The 17,714-nt window shown below is 43.8% G+C and overlaps 1 protein-coding gene across 2 annotated transcripts in view; it reads left to right on the top strand.

The window, feature by feature from the left end:
- MTMR7 (myotubularin related protein 7) overlaps positions 1-17,714 on the top strand; it is a 116,902-nt gene that overhangs the window by 62,498 nt on the left and 36,690 nt on the right. For both annotated transcript variants that reach the window (XM_054560966.2, NM_001133083.1), the window contains 2 exon segments: positions 1,220-1,348; positions 9,024-9,158. In XM_054560966.2, coding sequence (XP_054416941.2) covers positions 1,220-1,348; positions 9,024-9,158 — 264 coding nt within the window.

The following is a 17,714-nucleotide window of genomic DNA, read 5'->3' as shown; positions in this document are numbered from 1 at the left end:
AAATTACCCAGTATCAAGTGTTTCTTTATAACAGTATGAAAATGGACTAGTACACCCCTGTTGTTACATGTACTTGAGGACTCCCTTGAGATGCCTAGGAAAATGTTTGACATCCAGGAAGTAAAGAGGTGCTTGACATATCCCAGGACACTTCCATGTGGGTGATCTTCACATTGCGAAAAGACTGATGGACTGAGTGAATGCAAAATGTGTTGAGCAACAGTAGCCTCAACTGCTATCACTGTTGCTACCACTAACATTTGTTTTGGATTTAGTGGTTTATAAAGTGCTTTGCCATGGGTGTTACCGGATTTGATCCATCTGTCAACCCCATCAGATATTGTTGCTGCAGTATCACTTCTAGAGATTAGCAAACCACAGTGCACCGTGTAGTTTGGCTTCCCCAGGGTCATGAAGTTGCTCAATCAGAGCCAGGTTCTAAACTGCTGATTTCTGGTTCTTAACTGCAAGATCCTTCCAAGGCGCCCTTCCACTGTGGTAATCACTCTCAGGGATGCATAGAAAGAGTACATCGATCCTTACCACTTATCAAATCAACACATAAGAAACAAAAATCAAGCTGCTACATTGCGCGGTAATGTGTGGCACATTAGGAAATCTGTATGGGCTGAAAGGTCAAGGAAGAAGCTTCCCGAAAGATGTGGAACTTGGATTGGCCCTTGAAGAATGGATGGGATTTGGGAAGGTGGAGGGCAGGAGTGTCCGGGGAGGCATCAGCTTGTGTGGTGTGTCAGGGTCAGGAATGCACTGGGCGTGTCAGAGCCACACAGGTAACCTGCTGGCTTAACCAGTGTGCTTATGTTTTAGGAAAAGTGTCTCCTGGTGTCATTCTGTCTTTCAACCAAATCCTGGCAGCTCAGATTTTCTCAGCCAGGATGCAGCATTGCAGTTTGTCTCTTTCTGGTGAAAGGAAGGCTTCATTGTCACTGGTCTTGCACAAAGAGCCCTTGGAGAGAGGGGACAGTGCACGGGGACAGAACACTAAGGGTAGCTCGCGTTCCTTCAGAATGATTACATACAATCAGCGGCACTTCATTCCTCTGAAGTGGCTTTGAGTTTCCTCGAAATAGCCTCCTCTGTAACATGGTTAAGGGAACTTAAGGATGCACCTGTAAGCGTGATGAAGTGGAATTTCTGGGGGCAGTTCGCAGGGCATTACTAGATGGCCTAAAAATCTCTTTGTATTTTCTGGTGACAGGTCTGTGACTCTTATCCTACTGAACTGTACGTTCCCAAATCGGCCACGGCACACATCATAGTGGGGAGTTCCAAATTCCGGAGTAGACGGCGATTTCCTGTCCTTTCTTACTATTATAAAGATAACCACGTAAGTCTCGAGGCATGTTTTTGTTTTACGCTTTGCTTTTCTAGTTTTATCATAAGCAGGCATTTTCTAGCTGCCTTCTGCTGTGCGTGTGTGTGTTTGAATTCTTCAGAAGGTATGTGAATATTCCTGTGCATGGTATGACATGATACAACTATGCTAAGTCCTTATCTCAAGTAAACTTCCTATGTTTATTTGACAGTAATGTAATGATTCAGAAAATGACTCAATAGATTCAGAAAACTCCTAAAGCTAATCATCCAAGTGAATACTGTCCTCTTCTAAGTGGGCACCTTGGGAAGCTCTTTGCTTATTCAGTGCTGCAGATCTGTGGCATGCCTATTTTAGAAAAGCCCCCGAAGTCCATGGCCCTTTCTTTTTCTCTATTATGTTGTTTTTTGTTTTTTGTTTTTTTTGAGACACAGTCTCACTCTGTCACCTGGGCTAGAGTGCAGTGGTGCAATCTTGGCTCACTGCAACCTCTGCCTCCCAGGTTCAAGCAATTCTCCTGCCTCAGCCTCTTGAGTAGCTGGGATTACAGGCACCTGCCAACATACCCAGCTAATTTTTGGTTTTTTTTTTTTTTTTGTATTTTTAGTAAAGAAGGGGTTTCACCGTGTTGGCCAGGCTGGTCTCGAACTCCTGACCACAGGTGACCCACCTGCCTCGGCCTAACAAAGTGCTGGGATTACAGGCGTGAGGCACTGTGCCCGGCCTTATTACCTGTTTTTAAATGATGTGTTCTTTTGAGTATCTTCAGTATAAGAAATCTTTGATTATAGAGAGCATGGGTTTTATTTTTTAAATATTATTTATAAAAGCCAGAATTGGGTTTGTCTGTAATAGGGACTCTAAGTAACAGTGGCTCTAATAGGTTAGAATTTTTTTCTCTTGCGTAAAATTCCCAGGGGGGGCAGTCCTAGCCTGGTAGCCTGGCCCCACCCCACTTTGCCTTCAGGTACTCAAGCTCCTTCTACCTTTCTGCTCTGCCATCCCCTGGATTTGGCCATGGCCTGCCTGGTGCAAGAGGTCGCTTCAGTACAGTCACCACCCACACACTGCAGGTGGCAGGTGACCGAGGGCTAATGGTGTGTGCCCAGCTTTTTAAGGAAGGCTTCCAGAAACTGCCACGTGACACCTCCCTTTCATCAGAACTGCACAGGGCAGGCATGGAAGTACAGTGTTATGGGTGGCCATTAAAACAGCTAAAACTTAGAGTTCCATTTCTGCGGAGGATAGGAAAACAAATTCGGACGAGCAAGAATGGTCTTTGGCACCCACTTTTAAAAGGTAGCAAAAAACCACCTTTAAAAAAGGTGGTTTAAAACAACAAAATGTTATTTGGTTCTAGCCAGGTGAGAGAGAAACTAGTTTTTAAGCTAGATAATATACTTCTGGATTCAAAGCCGAGTGAGGCTATAAACAAAGGGAGGGGAATGTGTGAGTGTGTATCCACATGCCTGCACCTACAGCCAGGGGGTACAGCAGGGTCTCAGTCAGTTTCTAAAGGCTTCCAAAAATATCTGGAGCAATGCCGGCTTCATCAGAGTGAGCACATAGCCCTCTCTGTTGCTACTTTGAAGGAAAATATTAATTTAGTGGTGACAGTTCTGTGAATTGGTAGGATAAAAATTATTTTTAGTTACACTCATTGCTCTTCGTCTTTTCCTAGCCTTGAATGAGGGTCTAAAGTATTTTATTAACTCTGAATATATTTCAGCTTGCACAGAGCTGGAGCACTTGGTTAGAGGCAAAGGAAGATGTGATTTTTTTGTTTGTTTGTTTTTTGGAAACAAGATCTCACTTTGTCACCCAGGCTGGAGTGCAGCGGCACAATCGTAGCTTGGTGTAACTTCAAACTCTTGAGAGCTCAAGGGATCCTCGTGTCTCATCCCCACAAGCAGTTAGGACTGTAGGCACATACCACCACACCTGCTAAGTTAAAAAAAAAATTTGTAGAGAAGATAATTTTTTTTTTTAATTTTTTGAGACGGAGTCTTGCTCTGTTGCCCAGGCTGGAGTGCGGTGGCACAATCTTGGCTCACTGCAGCCTTGACCTCCCCAGGCTCAAGTGATCTTCCCATCTTAGCCTCCCGAGTCACTGTGACCACGCGTGTGCCACCCCGCCCAGCTAATTTTTTTGTATTTTTTGTAGAGAAGAGGAAAGCCATGTTGCCCAGGCTGGTCTCGAGCTGCTGTGCTCAAGTGATCTACCTGCCTCAGCCTCCCAAAGTGCTGGGATTACAGGTGTGAGCTGCTGCACCTGGCCTCTTTTTTTTATTTAAAGATAGAATAAATAGAGATAGGAAATTTCACGATGTTGCACTTGAAATTGGGATGCTGGTAACATGCACTTTTTTTTTTTTTTGTAGCATCCATTGATTAGAGAAGAGAGAAGATGAATCCAGGAGAGGGAGAAAGGATCTTTTATTGTTGTTTCAGAGGTGTTTTATTGTTGTCTGTAGAATATTTTAAAAGTGAGCACAGTGTGCCTAGCAACTCCCTTTTTGTGTTCTTGAGACAAGGGACATTTTACTTTTTGTCAGTATGAGTAGTATCAGGATTAAATGTGTATTATCTCAGAAAGGAGAGAATTTTTAGCAGTTAGACCTCAGAGGCAGCTTCTTCCCCGGCTGACCTCAGACCCGCATGGCTCCACGCCTGCTCCCCCAAGTGCTATTCTACTGAACCTCCAGGCCTGAAAATGAACTCACACAGCATAGTTACAGCTTAAGAGTATTCATTGCCCATATTTAAGATTTTAAAGCAGAAACGACTTGAAGCTCTAGCTCTTCTTCCAAGGTACAGAACAGAGATGTGTTTCGAAGCAGCGCTGTGTGATCGGGTTACCCCAGGGAAGTCCTGAGTGAGCACACACTTGCCCGCCGACTCTCCCACCCCGTGAACAGAAATCTATTTTGCGGGTAGAATAATGATCAAATTTGTGTTTTATAACAATGTGTACATTTTAATATCAAGGTTAATTACATAAATGCTTCTGATTTGACTAGGGCTTTTCCTAAAGGGAGGTATTATTACCAGAGGTGGATTTCTGTGCTTAATGGAAGACACTGAAATGCCAGAGTAGTTATCTGTGCTGTCATTGCTCATCGATGGCCATATAGAAAACAGGCAGTCTCCCAGAAAAAGTAAACAGGTACACATTCCATAAATTTGCTGATCTATCTTTTCTTCTCTTTGGTTATTTGAGACATTTTAGGCTTAAAGTATGTATTCCTACTCCCAAAGAATTTATGCTTATGAATAAGGATACTACATTTTATGGTGAAAATACTGTTTCCCACGTATGTTACCAAAGGGACACTTTTGATTTTGGTGGTGAGATGACTTGGCTAATGTTGGGCACTGGGAACTGGTGATCAGATTAGGAGAAGCTTGAAGTGCACATGATTTTATGAACCTGAAGTTCTGTTCAATATAAAGGCCCCTGTGGAGGGTCCATCTTTCCCTTTGTATCAGCTGTTACCACATGTAGTGTTAGGTTGGTGCAAAAGTAATTGCAGTTTTTGCCATTACTTTTAATAGATGTAATCACATTCTTTCATCCCCGTGGTGAGGGAGGGATTCCTGCTGTAGGTTACAGGGACAGCCAGACACACAGCACTTGACACTGGGCAGGTGAGATGAACACTCACATATACTCACTGCCAAGGGGAGGAGGACACCACAGCCCATGAAGGGGCACATGAGGTTGCACTGAGGAGCAGAGTGTCAGCCAGGGGCTGTGAGAGGCAGGCTGTGTAGTATCAGGAACTTGGGGTCACCCTTGGTTCCTGCAGGAGGATGCGATTAGCTTGCGTGCATCATTCCATGGCTGGCAGGGAACTAAAACCTGCTACTGGGGGACGGGCAGGAGCTGCACCTGGTCTGCTGGATAAGAATTGTTTCACTGGTGAACCTTACCTGCAGGAGCAGAGCGTGGCAGGGAACTTGCAGTGAGGCCATTTGAAGCCCTCTCAGTTTTACCAGATGTCGAAGCAACACATAATATTAATTTGAGGCCTTAACGCACACGGGTTATGTAGAGCCACATGGGTTCCCTTTGAATATCCAGCTATTAACAGCTTTACAGATCATGGTTAGAGATGCTTAGTCATGTGCATTCAGAATTCTGTATATCTTTCTATGAGAGTTCTTAGAATTGCTGTAGCCTTTGTTCTTTATTATGCTAGGATTTTTTTTTTTTTTAAGTTTCACTGTAACGTGGTGCACAGCATGGTCTCCCAAATTTACGGTACACATTTCTAGGAAACAAAACTCTAGAAGATTTCCAGTAAGGCAACTTTCCTTAGGAAAAATACAGATCTTCTTGGTCTCTTTTTATAATGAATACTCATTGAAACTTCCTATGTGTTAGGCACAGTGCCAGGAGTTTTACAGTGTTATGCTCCTTCTCACACCCTGTAGTTTTAATATTTTACCCATTTTATAGATGAGAAAACTGAGGATCAGAGAAGATACATAAATACCCCAGATCATACAGTGAGTGAGAGCACAACTGGGACTGAAAGCCAGGTCTTTCTGCTGCATCTTTATGTTTTGAGATGGAGTCTCGCTCTGTCACCCAGGCTGGAGTGCAGTGGCGTGATCTCAGCTCACTGCAGCCTCTACCTCCCAGGTTCAAGCGATTCTCCTGCCTCAGCCTCCCAAGCAGCTGGGATTACAGGCGTGCACCACCATGCCTGGCTAATTTTTGTAGCCAGTAGAGATGGGTTTCACCATGTTGGCCAGGCTGGTCTCGAACTGCTGACCTCAGGTGATTCACCTGCCTCGGCCTCCCGAAGTGCTGGGATTACAGGCATGAGCCACTGCGCCTGGCTTTATGCTGTATCTTAATGCGGTATTGTGCTGCCTGACCTATTTCCTCCCATTGGGGCTTCATTTACTTTGTTAAGAATTCAGGATCAGGAAATACTCTGTCTGGATTCAAATCTTGGCTTCCCTATTGCCTAAGTGTGTGACTTTGAGTATCCTACTTAACCTCTCTGTGCTTTGGTCACTTCATGTATAAAGTGGAGCAAATAACAGGTCTTATTGTATATGATAATTAGGCTAATTAAATAAAAATATGCAAAGTTCTTATAATAGTGCCTATCATATAAACACTCAAAAACAGTAGTAAGCCATCAAAAATGTTGGATATTTTAATTATTAGGAGCATTATAAATGAGTGCTATCCTTTACAGTTTGCAACTGAAGAGTTTTTAATATATGCTCCAACGTCAGTAAGAAATGCTGCCAAGTAATAGTCATACTCTTTGGATAATCTGTCTAGGGTACGTATAGGTGCACAAAAGCACTGAGACTACTTACTGTTCTGCACAAAATTGAAAACCACATGTTAGCAATTACTGAGTCAATGAAAAATTCCATTTAGAGCATATCTTTAGTTTATTAAGAAAATCTAACTACAAAATACCAAAAATGTAGTCTCTTTAATATGTGTGTTTTAATTTATCGACTACATTCCATAGTATAACAGTTCCAATATAGTTCCTCATTTAAAACTAGCCGTTCTAAACCAGAAGATAATTTGAAATAGTTGTTGTCCCTAAATTGCTTCATAATTGGTGTCTCACTCCTTTAGTGAAGTCTGGTGTGTGTGTTCTCAAATTCTCACCGTTTAAATGTGTTCCCATCCCCACCTAACCCTTCTGATGGGATCTAAGATTGTCTGGTGGCAGCTGTCCTTAACTAATATTTCTTTTTTTTTTTGAGATGGAGTTTCACTGTCGCCCGGGCTGGAGTGCAGTGGTGTGATCTCGGTGCACTGCAGACTCTGCCTGTCGGGTTCAAGCAGTTCTCCTGCCTCAGCCCCCTGGGTAGCTGGGATTGCATGTGTGTACCACCATGCCCAGCTAATGTTTGTTGTATTTTTAGTAGCGACGGGGTTTCACCATGTTGGCCAGGCTGGTCTCGAACTCCTGACCTCAAGTTACCCACCCACCTCGGCCTCCCAAAGTGCTAGGATTACAGGCGTGACCCACCACACTGGGCCAACTAATATTTCTTTAACCCGGGTAAAGTATCATCTAAAGCCAACTCAGAATTATTCTCTTTCCAGGCAGAATTCTCTCTGAGCAGGTGGCAGACCCTGACCCCTTACAGATCAAAGGAAACAGGACCCCTGTGAAAGCCATCTGTGTCATTTGCTTTCTGGACCTTGGACATAGCTTGCCTTCTGCTCGCCGAGTCCCTCTTGATCCCCACCTTCACTTCCCCTTGCTCCTGGCCTCGCCGTCGCTTGCCATTTTCTCTGCCATGCTCATACCCGCTGATCTTTTTCTCCTCCCCACCAGTCAGGAATGAGCCACCCTAGAGCGACTCTGCTGCCCCTTTGCTTTGCTTCCCACGCCCACACCTTGTCCCCCTGAATTCTGAATCTGGCTGTAGGCCTCAGGCTTCCTTTAACCCCCTCCGTGATTGTCCGTCTCTGCAGAATGGTGTTGGCGCCCTCAGTCAATGGCCCCTGTAATATGTCCAATCAATCTGTGGCTCTCTAACTTCAGAGCTAGCAAGAAATGTCCCCACCTTCTCCAACAAGGAGCACCCAAGCCCTTTGGAGAGATCCAAACCCATGTTAAGTTGTTCTGGGTTGGGCTTGAAAGACAATTAAGCCATGGTTGGACTAAGAGTTGGGGTGCCCCTTCATGGATGGAACTCCGCAATGCAAGCACGCTGAATAGGCTGTGACATGACAGGAATATTTGCAGTGAAACTTTCCCGTCCATATTATCCTGCGTGAAGGGGTTCTGTCACTGCCTGCATTATTTCACACTGTGGACTTACAGTCTCATTGTAGATGCTTTGAGTCATTCATGCATTTTATTGGGTGTTTTGTGTTTAATTTAAATGTTAAAACCTAAATCCATAAAAGTACTTTGCCACAAAAGCCGTAGTTTTATAGCTGCAAGGTCGGGTCTGTACTACCTATTCCTCACTCGGGGAAATGTTTCTGCTCTTCCAGCTATCATCTGACAGTGCAATCTACTCTGTCAGAATTGCAGGGTACGGGACTTGCGGCAGAGAATGCAGATTGATTCCAAAAAAAATCCCCCTTGTTCTAAGTAGACTTGAGTCAGCACGGGTATGTGCCTGCTGTCCTTCGGTTTCAAACCTAGCAGCAACCTGGGCTCTCGTCACCGTGAAAGTTTCCCATTTAGAATTAGAATTGGTTTTTGGTATTTGTGATGTTTCTAGATGGGCTAGTTTTTTTTTTTTTAAAAAAAAGTTTGGAAAGCATTAAAAAAAAGTTTATTTTACTAATGTCACCATTAATAGTATCCTATACATTTGAGGAGAACAGTTATTTATTTTGTATTTCTTCTTTCAGCAGGAAAATGAAGCAATATCAGTGAAAAGGAAAGTAGATTATTTAAATGGTTTTGAATATCATAACTTAGATCCTATCTAAACATTTCTACACATTCCTAATATTTTGCACAGACAGGCTGTTTGTATTGCTTGCCCATTAGTGGTTTCTTTGACTTGAATTTTAATAAACAAGGCTTGATTTCCAGAAAGCTGTATCACATTTTCATAAGCCGAGGTGGACTATCAGTGAGCCAAGGGCTCTTTGTTCTGGAGACACACGTAGAGTGTCTCTCATGGGTACAGTTACCTGATGATGCTATATTGCTGTCACCTCTCCCCCTAGGCCTCCATCTGCCGGAGCAGCCAGCCCCTGTCCGGCTTCAGTGCCCGGTGTCTAGAGGATGAGCAGATGCTCCAGGCCATTAGGAAAGCCAATCCAGGAAGTGACTTCGTTTATGTCGTTGACACCCGGCCTAAAGTAAGTGTCACCGTTGCGACGCATGTCTTTGCACCTGAGCTGTGAAACTGGAGACAGGCAAAGGCTAGCCGACTGCCATCTCTTGTACAGGTTGCTTCATCTGCAAAGGGGCGGTTCCTCTTGGCATAGTCAGCGTCTGGGCAGCCTGCTGGCTGCTTCCTGGAGGTCTAGTGCACCTGAAGCCTCTGACTATACAAGTACATTTTATATTCCCCCTGCCCCTAGCATTGTGCTGGGCACACAGGGCCACCCAAATGAATGTGGCTTCATTTTGGAGATTGCGCTCCTAAGTATACCATATTAGTACTTGGTTTCTTTCTAAAACAACCCTTTCTGCTCTGACAATAAAATTCACTCTGGAGCTCCAGCAGTTCAATTGTTGCAAAGTACTTAGCTATTATTTTTCAAATTCAACTTGTAGTAATCTATATCTAAGACTTGGAAAGATTTATAAAATATAAGGTAAATTAAAAAATGTATTTTTTTCATAAAAAGTTCTAGGTGTGTAAAAAGGTGTAGAAAAAGATCTGAAAGGTTAAACCCTGAACTCTTAAAATTCCATGGAGAAGGGAGTAGGATTTGGGGACATAGAGGGCTTTCTACTTGTTGATTGTTAGAAAATTATTAGTTTACAATTACATATGTATTAACATATTAGTTTTCTAATTTAAGAAAACCAATAGGAAATAATAGATCTAGACATCAAGGAGTCAGCCACGTTGATCTTACACTTACCTCCCACTCAGCCTTACTTTTTCGTTTTTAAGGAGAATCAGTGTTAAGTCCAATAAAATTCCAGTTTTTCTCCTTAGACGCAAGTCTTCTAAAACTTCAACAAGTGAAGTCCCCAGAGGGACGGACACAAAGTCACCTACAAGTGCATTGACTACAGCGGACAGAGTGAGATGACAGAATGAAACGTCCCTTAGTCAGCTTATTTGGCATTGCACTTTCCTAGCCACTAATGAAAATGTGCCTGGACCTATGACTGAGGAGAAAGATGAACGTCCAGTTCTGTCTCCTCGTATGGTAAGCAGAGGAGTCCAGGATGTCCTGTTAGGCAACAAGAGTGGGATAGAGAAATTATGTTTAATGTAATCCCGTTAAAAAAAACTGGGGCTGGGCACCGTGGCTCACGCCTGTAACCACAGCACTTTGGGAGGGCAAAGCAGGTGGATCATCTGAGGTTGGGAGTTGGAGACAAGCCTGACCAACATGGTGAAACCTCATCTCTATTAAAAATACAAAAATTAGCTGGGCATCACAGTGTATGCCTGTAATCCCAGCTACTGGGGAGGCTGAGGTGGGAGAATTGTTTGAACCTGGGAGGCGGAGGTTGCGGTGGGCCGAGATCATGCCATTGCTCTCCAGCCTGGGCAACAAGAGCGAAACTCCATCTCAAAAACAGAAAACAAAAAACAAAAAATTGAGAGAATGTATACCACAGTGTTTAAGGTAGTTTTTCCTGTGGAGTGAGATTTTAGGAAACTTTTCACTTCCTAAGTTAGAGTTTGAAATTTTTTTTCAATATAGAAAAGGTAAAAGAGCATAAGGACCTTAAATTTAGTTAAACGTAGAGTTACCATGGGAATCAGCCGTTCCTTCCTAGGTATATAGCCAAGAGAAACGAAAACTTATGTCCATATAAAAACTTGTATGGGAATATTTGTTCATTATTAGTAATAGCCTAAAATGTAAATAATCAAATGTTCATAAATGGAGAATGGATTTACAAAAGACAGTATGTCCATTCAATGGAATATTATTCAGCTATAAAAAGGAACGGACTATGGATACATACTGCAACATGGACGAACCTTGAAAGTGTTATACTAAGAGGAAGAAGTCTGTCACAAAGGAATCATGAAATGTTTTAAACGGGTAATTTCAGAGCTATTGAAAGTAAACTGATGGTTGCCGAGGGCTGGGGGAAGGGAGAGAAATGGTGAGAAACCGCTGATGGGTAGTGGATGTCTCTTTAGGGTGATGGAAATGTTCTAAAACGAGATCATGGTGATGGTTGCACAACCCTGGGGCTATACCAAACACCACTGAGTCATATGATTTAGATGGGGGAATGGTATGACATGTGAATTACATGTCGGTGAAGGTATTAAAAAAAGAACATAGGAAATAAACATTACAACAGGAAGGGTAAAATAGAACCAGCAGCTCAAGTCATTTAAAAGCGTACACCGTGGGGAAGAGGTAATTATAGACACGGTCTATGCTCATTGGTGATCTGCAAAATCATGAGACCTGAATCCTATCCTTTGTGTGGATACTCAGGCCTTGGTGATTTTCACGGATTCTCTGAACTTCATGTCACCAGGTATTATGATTTGTGTCCAGGATAATGGAATGTGATGTTTTCCTGGAGTGAGATCAGTGCCCTACTCGTCCCCTCACCCCAGAACCATCCTGTCTTCTTCGGAGCAAGGCACCCAGCGGGAGAGAAGTGTGTGGAGTAGTGAGGATGGAGTTACTACTCACGGATGCCAGATGAGTGACTCAGTCCTGGAGATCAGTGATGAAACTGATACCACAGCTAGATCACATTCACATTCTACTAGATTATAAGTAAAGGGTCCCTTCCTTTTAAATTCTCAGAGCACGACACACAGATAAAAGTTTCAAACTGAAAACAAAAATAGCTCCTTTGCTGGAAGATGTTCACTGAAACATACCAGAAAATCTCTGGCTTTTACTGTTGTCTGTCAATGTGTGCCCTTCTCTCTGGCTCATTGTGTTTAAACCCTTCCTTCTAATGTGACTGCCTTCCCACCTCTTCTTCGTACCCTTTGTTGGAGCAAGGCGGGGCTGTTTTGAATTCCCTAATAGTTACAGATGATTTAATAATTAGCTGCTTAGATATACTGAAGACAAGATAAGAAAAGGAAGAGAAAAGACGGGGGCTTTACTGAGGAGAGATTGGGAAGCCCGTTTCTTATCCTGTTTTTTTTCAGATTTAAATAAAGCCACAGATTCACCTACTAATTTTAGGACCAGTGATCCAGATATGTACTGTGTTGTGTAAACCTTCTAGGAAACGTGGCAGCTGTAGAGCCAGGCATATTCCAGATTTAAAATAAATTAATCCAAAGGATTTGATTCGAAGGGTATATTTAGTGCTAAGTGTGTTTACTCTCAGCGATGAGTTTGACACTGATCCATTAAAGAAAACTGGGGTTTCGTACAAGCCGTGCCCTCTTCTCATATTTATCCATGCACGCACACTTCACGTGAGTTTTAAACTGTTTGCTTAGAGCTTTCATTCTTTTAAAGATTGTGTTTGTTGATTTTTGTTCCAGAGTGTGTTAGGCCTCCTTGGTAGCCAGGAGACTGAGTTTGCTCTAGAAGGTGTGGACCCTGGCAAGCAGGCACTTCTCAGGTTTGCTCACAGGTTTCATTAAAAAGAAAAAGGATTAGGAGCTAACCTGGATCATTCTTGGCCTTTGAGCAAGGCTAGCCCCACGTGAGAACTTCCAGAGCTGCCTGTTCAGATGAAAGCCTCTGAATTGCTTGTTGACATTTTTTGGGAGACACCAGCCTGGGCAATGTAGCGAGACCTCCATCTCTACAAAAAACAGAAAAAAATTAGCTGGATGTGGTGGCATGGGCCTGTAGTCCCAGCTACTTGGGAGGCTGAGGTGGGAGGATTGCTTAAGCCCGGGAGTTTGAGGCTGCACTGACCTGTGATTGTGCCACTGCAGTCCAGCTTGGGCAACAGAGCGAGACCCTGTCTTGACAGAAAAAGAAAAAATTGGGAGACAAAGTCAATGAGGTCTTCAAGCATGTACTGAATGTCAATTCCAAAAAAAAAAAATTATACTCTTCAGGGCACATATTATAATACTGCTAGGGTCTGGTGCTTTAAGAACATATGAAAGTGTTGCTGCAGTATTCGTTGAATTTTCAAATGAGGGCCAACTCAGTGCAACCTTGTTCATGACTTTCTCATTAATTTGTTCTGGGACTTTTGCTGAGCTTGTAAAAATGGCAGGCACTTTTTTGTTTTTTTGAGATGGAGTTTTACTCTCCCCCAGGCTGGAGCTCAGTGGCACGATCTCGGATCACTGCAACCTCCATCTCCCGGGTTCAAGCGATTCTCCTGCCTCAGCCTCCCGAGTAGCTGGGTTTACAGGTGCCCGCCACCACGCCCGGCTAATTTTTTTGTAGTTTTAGTAGAGACAGGGTTTCACCACGTTGGTCAGGCTGGTCTTGAACTCCTGACCTCAGGTGATCCGCCCGTCTCGGCCTCCCAAAGTGCTGCGATTACAGGCGTGAGCCACGGTGCCCGGCCAAGGTACTTTCTCATTTAGTTCTTTTAAGAATCCTGGCAAGTTAGGAGGGTTTTGTTTTGTTTTGTTTCTTTTCATGGATAAGGGCTAGAACTTAAAGAGGTTAAGTAATTTGCCCAGGGTCTCACAGTTAACATCCAGGATTCACATCCAGGCTTATCTAACCCCAGAGCCCACACTCGCTCTGTTTGACCATGGTGTTTTTTCTGTTTACAAAAATTCTCCAGCAGAGCCTCATTTCCACATGGAAGCTCTGTGGGGTTACCACCTCTGAGCACACACCTGACGAGGCCAGAGAACCCCCCACCAGCTCCTCTGACGCAGCCAGGGCCAGCGGAGGGGGTGCTGAGGCATGAAGAGAAGGGCCGAGGGCGAGGCAGCACTTGCCTCCGTGACGCCTGGCCTTTTGTCCTTGCTCCTTCTCCAGAGACTCTGCTGTGGTTCTGCCCCCTGATTTCACCAGGTCAGCGAGTTTTTAGTTGTGTAACAGGATGTCACGTGGGATGTTTTTCTTTTTCTCTGGAATTAGTGAGTAGGTGGTTCCTACTTGCTGAGTCCTGGGAGGGGTCACCTAGGAAAGTCAGTGGTAGAGATGAGGGGTGCTTGAGAGAGGGGAATCTGGGGTCTCACACTTGCTGATGGCCATCATGGCAGCAACCAGAGTGAAGAGAACTGGGGCGAGGGCAGTGTCCAGTGGCCGTGGAGCAATCTGTGCTCCCTCCTTTTGGCAGGGCAAGGATGGAGAAATTTCCTGTGGATCCAGTGGAGCCTAAGGAAGGAAGTTGAGCATGAGCCATCTTGCTTCAACATTCCTACAAGGGCTCAGCCACTGGGTGTCTTCAGCTGTAGGTGACTTGGGGTGGGTATGCTGGTGAGGGAAGGTGAGCGTATTGGGATAGGCTCAAGCCAAGGTGCATCTCTCATGTCAGTTAGATGTGTACTCCCCACCTCCAAAAACCTGCGTCTATACCTTGGGAGATTCAGCACTTGGACACTATGCCAGAGAGGGAAATGGTGACCAACTCATGTCCAACCGATGAAGAGAGAATTGCAACCCTGCCTAGCTTTCCAAAGAGAAATTTACCTCTTCTCTTATCCCTCCTCTGCACGCATCCTCCCAGTACACAGATAGGGCCTATAAGAAAGAGGAGAGGGAGGGCGGGCCGGAGCAAACCCCTCACCAGTCCAAACAGCCTGTAAGGCGGCGGGGAAGAGCTAATTTTGCGTCATATACGGGACTGGAATTCTAAGTTAGGCTGGATGGAGGTTTTCTATCTGAATGTAAACCTGACGCTATTAAATCTGCCCAAGAGGTCCTTAGCAGGTAGAAAGGAGGATTTTGACTAGCACAGTTGTAGAGAATAGTTACAAGGAATAAAATCAACTCACGTTTGTGTCTGCACCGCAAGTGAAGTTTCTTCCTTTAACCAGTTATATAGGAGGGAGAGAGAAAGAGCGTCATTTGACAACCTGTGTTAGGGCAAGACCAAGTCCCCTTCCTGCCAAGATCGGCTTGTACAGTCATTTCCCAACCATGTCAGCATAGGCGCTGTCATTCTTCAGGCATAAAATGTAGCTGTGGAAATGGTAGACTTGAGGACTAAGGCAGTGACCAGGCTGACCTTTAACCTGATACCAAGATGAACACAGACTGAGTTTTTCTACATTTGATTGACTCAGGGTTAGGGTGAGAATCTCATGCTGTTTCTTCACAGTCTTGCCCTGCTCTCCCCTGGCCTCATTCTGTTGTCCAGTCATTTATGCATTTGCTCAGCCGGTCAGTAAATCTTCCTTGAGTGCCTGTTCCATGCCGGTTTGAAGGACATGGATGTGGCCATAAATGAGACACTCAGGGCCCCTCGTGGAGCCTGCATTCTCCGTCCCTCCTCTTTCAGCGCTGAGGTTTTCAGTGCCCACCCCTCTCTGCTCGCTTCTTATTCCTGTGCATCTTCTCGTTGTGGACACTAAATCAGTGTCCGGTTTTTCAATTAGACTTGCTCAGAATCCTGGAGTTGCTCTCCACTGCCACAGGTGAAGCCTCAGTTCCTTGGCTGGGCCTGTTGTAGTGGACCCTCAGTGCTTTCTAGCCTTCCCTCTTGCTGTAGCTGCCACACAGGAACCTTCGTCTTCACCTGGAGTGGTTAGTTCATTGGTCATCTAGAATGCCCTCCCCTCTCTCTCCATCCTTACAGATTGTGTTAAAGTCCAGCTCTAGCTTTCTCTCTTAAACAAAACGTTACCCCTGATCCCCAGGCCGACAGAGTTGCCTTAGATTTCAACACCTGTCACTGTCACTGTCTCTCCCGTTGCTCAGCTCTTGCCCAGTCCTGGTGGATGTCATCTGGGACCACTGGGTGCCATGTGCTTTCCCTTCCATTGTCAGTTCTAAGCTGAAGGCAGCAGGAACAGCTTCTTTTGATTCCGCTTAATGCCTGGCCATAGTAGGTGTCTATAGAGTGTTGACTTTGCTTCATTTATTAACTTCTCTGCACCCAAAGACACTGATATTATTATCAAACAGCAAAAGAACCTTGTGTTAGGAAACAGGGTATTTTTCCAGTCCTACTTTTCACCTATCTGTTGTGTTTCTTAAACATAAATTGAAACTGAAGTGGCTACCTTTATTGCTTTATCTACTTGAGAACTTTTAGGACCTGAAATGAAGAGCTTTTCTTTAGTTGTGAAATGGAGTTCTCAGTCAAAGGGACAGAGGACCATATTTGATGTAGTAATAGCGATTTGTTTACGTAAGGGATGCTGTATCTTACTGCACACACATACATGTAAAATGTCCAAGATAACATTGAATTTTTATTAATTGTAAAACCATATCTCCTGCTTTGAGGGTTCAGCTTTTGCTACATTATCATGATAGGTCCTGTAAAAAAGGTGGAAATCCTAAGAAATTACACTTCAGATGGTAGATGAAATAGTGCCACCTTCTGTTCATTTTGAGAAGTGCACATTGGTGTTCAGGAGGTTATTTGTGTTGCTCCTTTGCTTTTAAGGAAGATTACCAATCACTTCTCCCAGATCAAGGATAATCAGCTATTTCATAATGTGTACATGGAGTCTTAATTGTAGATTAAAATAATATTTTTTGTTTATGTTTAAAAAATCTATTCCATATTCTAACTTTTGTAGACTATGTAGTCTCTCTCTCTCTCTCTCTTTTTTTTTTTTTTGTATCTCTGCCTGGGATAACCCTCCTGTCCTTTGTGGGTGAAGGAGGAGAATGGTCGGTAACATGGGGTCTCGCTCTGTCACCTAGGCTGGAGTACAGTGGCACGATCACAGCTCACTGCAGCCTTGACCTCCCAGGCTCAAGCAGTCCTCCCACCTCTGCCTCCCAAGTAGCTGGGACTAGTCACATGCCACCATGTCTGGCTAATTTTTGCATTTTTTTGTAGAAATGGGGATTTGCCATGTTGCGCTTGAACTCCTGATCTTGAACTCCTGAGCTCAAGAGATCTGCCCACCTCTGCCTCCCAGAATGCTGGAATTATAGGCATGAGCTACTGTGCCTGGCTGGTTTTTGTTTCTTATGCTTTTTAAAAGAGTATCTCTGTGGTATGTGGTGAATAGGCTTAACTTGAATTAGTCAAGATACAGCATAAATGTAAGGTTCATGTCACGTAAGGATACTTGCAAGTCTCCTATTAATTCTATTTATGATGCTTGTTATAAAGGATAAACCAACATCTTTGAAAAATAATTATACAAAGCAGTGATATTTTATAATAGTTTTGGAAGAACAGTGTCTATGGTAATTTTACAAAAGTTTTCCCTATAAAATATTTATACTTTTTAAAGTGTGAACATAAGTTGTCTTAAATGCATTATTTTAATATTTTTTCTTGATTAAGGCCAAACTCTTTATTCTCGTAGCATGCCTGGGAGAAAGATGACATCCTTTTGTAGATGGGAACAGTGTCCTGAGGGGCTAATGTGGCCCAGCTGATGTCACGTAAGCCAAGTCATGGAGCAGGGCTGCTATTGAAACGTGAGGTGTCTGCCAGCCTGGGCCCCTATGGCAATGGCTTATCCTCTGCTGTTTTTTTCACTTCTAATATACTTTATTTCTATTATTTCAATTACAAACTTCATATATGCTCTCGGTATCAGTGAAAGATTACAGGGGCGTCCAAAGTAGTACCGATGGCATTCTCCTGTCGCCTGCCATGCTATCTTTCTGCTGTAATTGCTGCCAAATTGGTACCGTTTTCTCTACATTTTTATTCTGCTTGATAAACAC

Source organism: Pongo abelii, chromosome 7 (assembly GCF_028885655.2).
Source record: "Pongo abelii isolate AG06213 chromosome 7, NHGRI_mPonAbe1-v2.0_pri, whole genome shotgun sequence".
Lineage (NCBI taxonomy): Eukaryota > Metazoa > Chordata > Mammalia > Primates > Hominidae > Pongo > Pongo abelii.
This window is presented reverse-complemented; position numbering and strand designations above follow the sequence as displayed.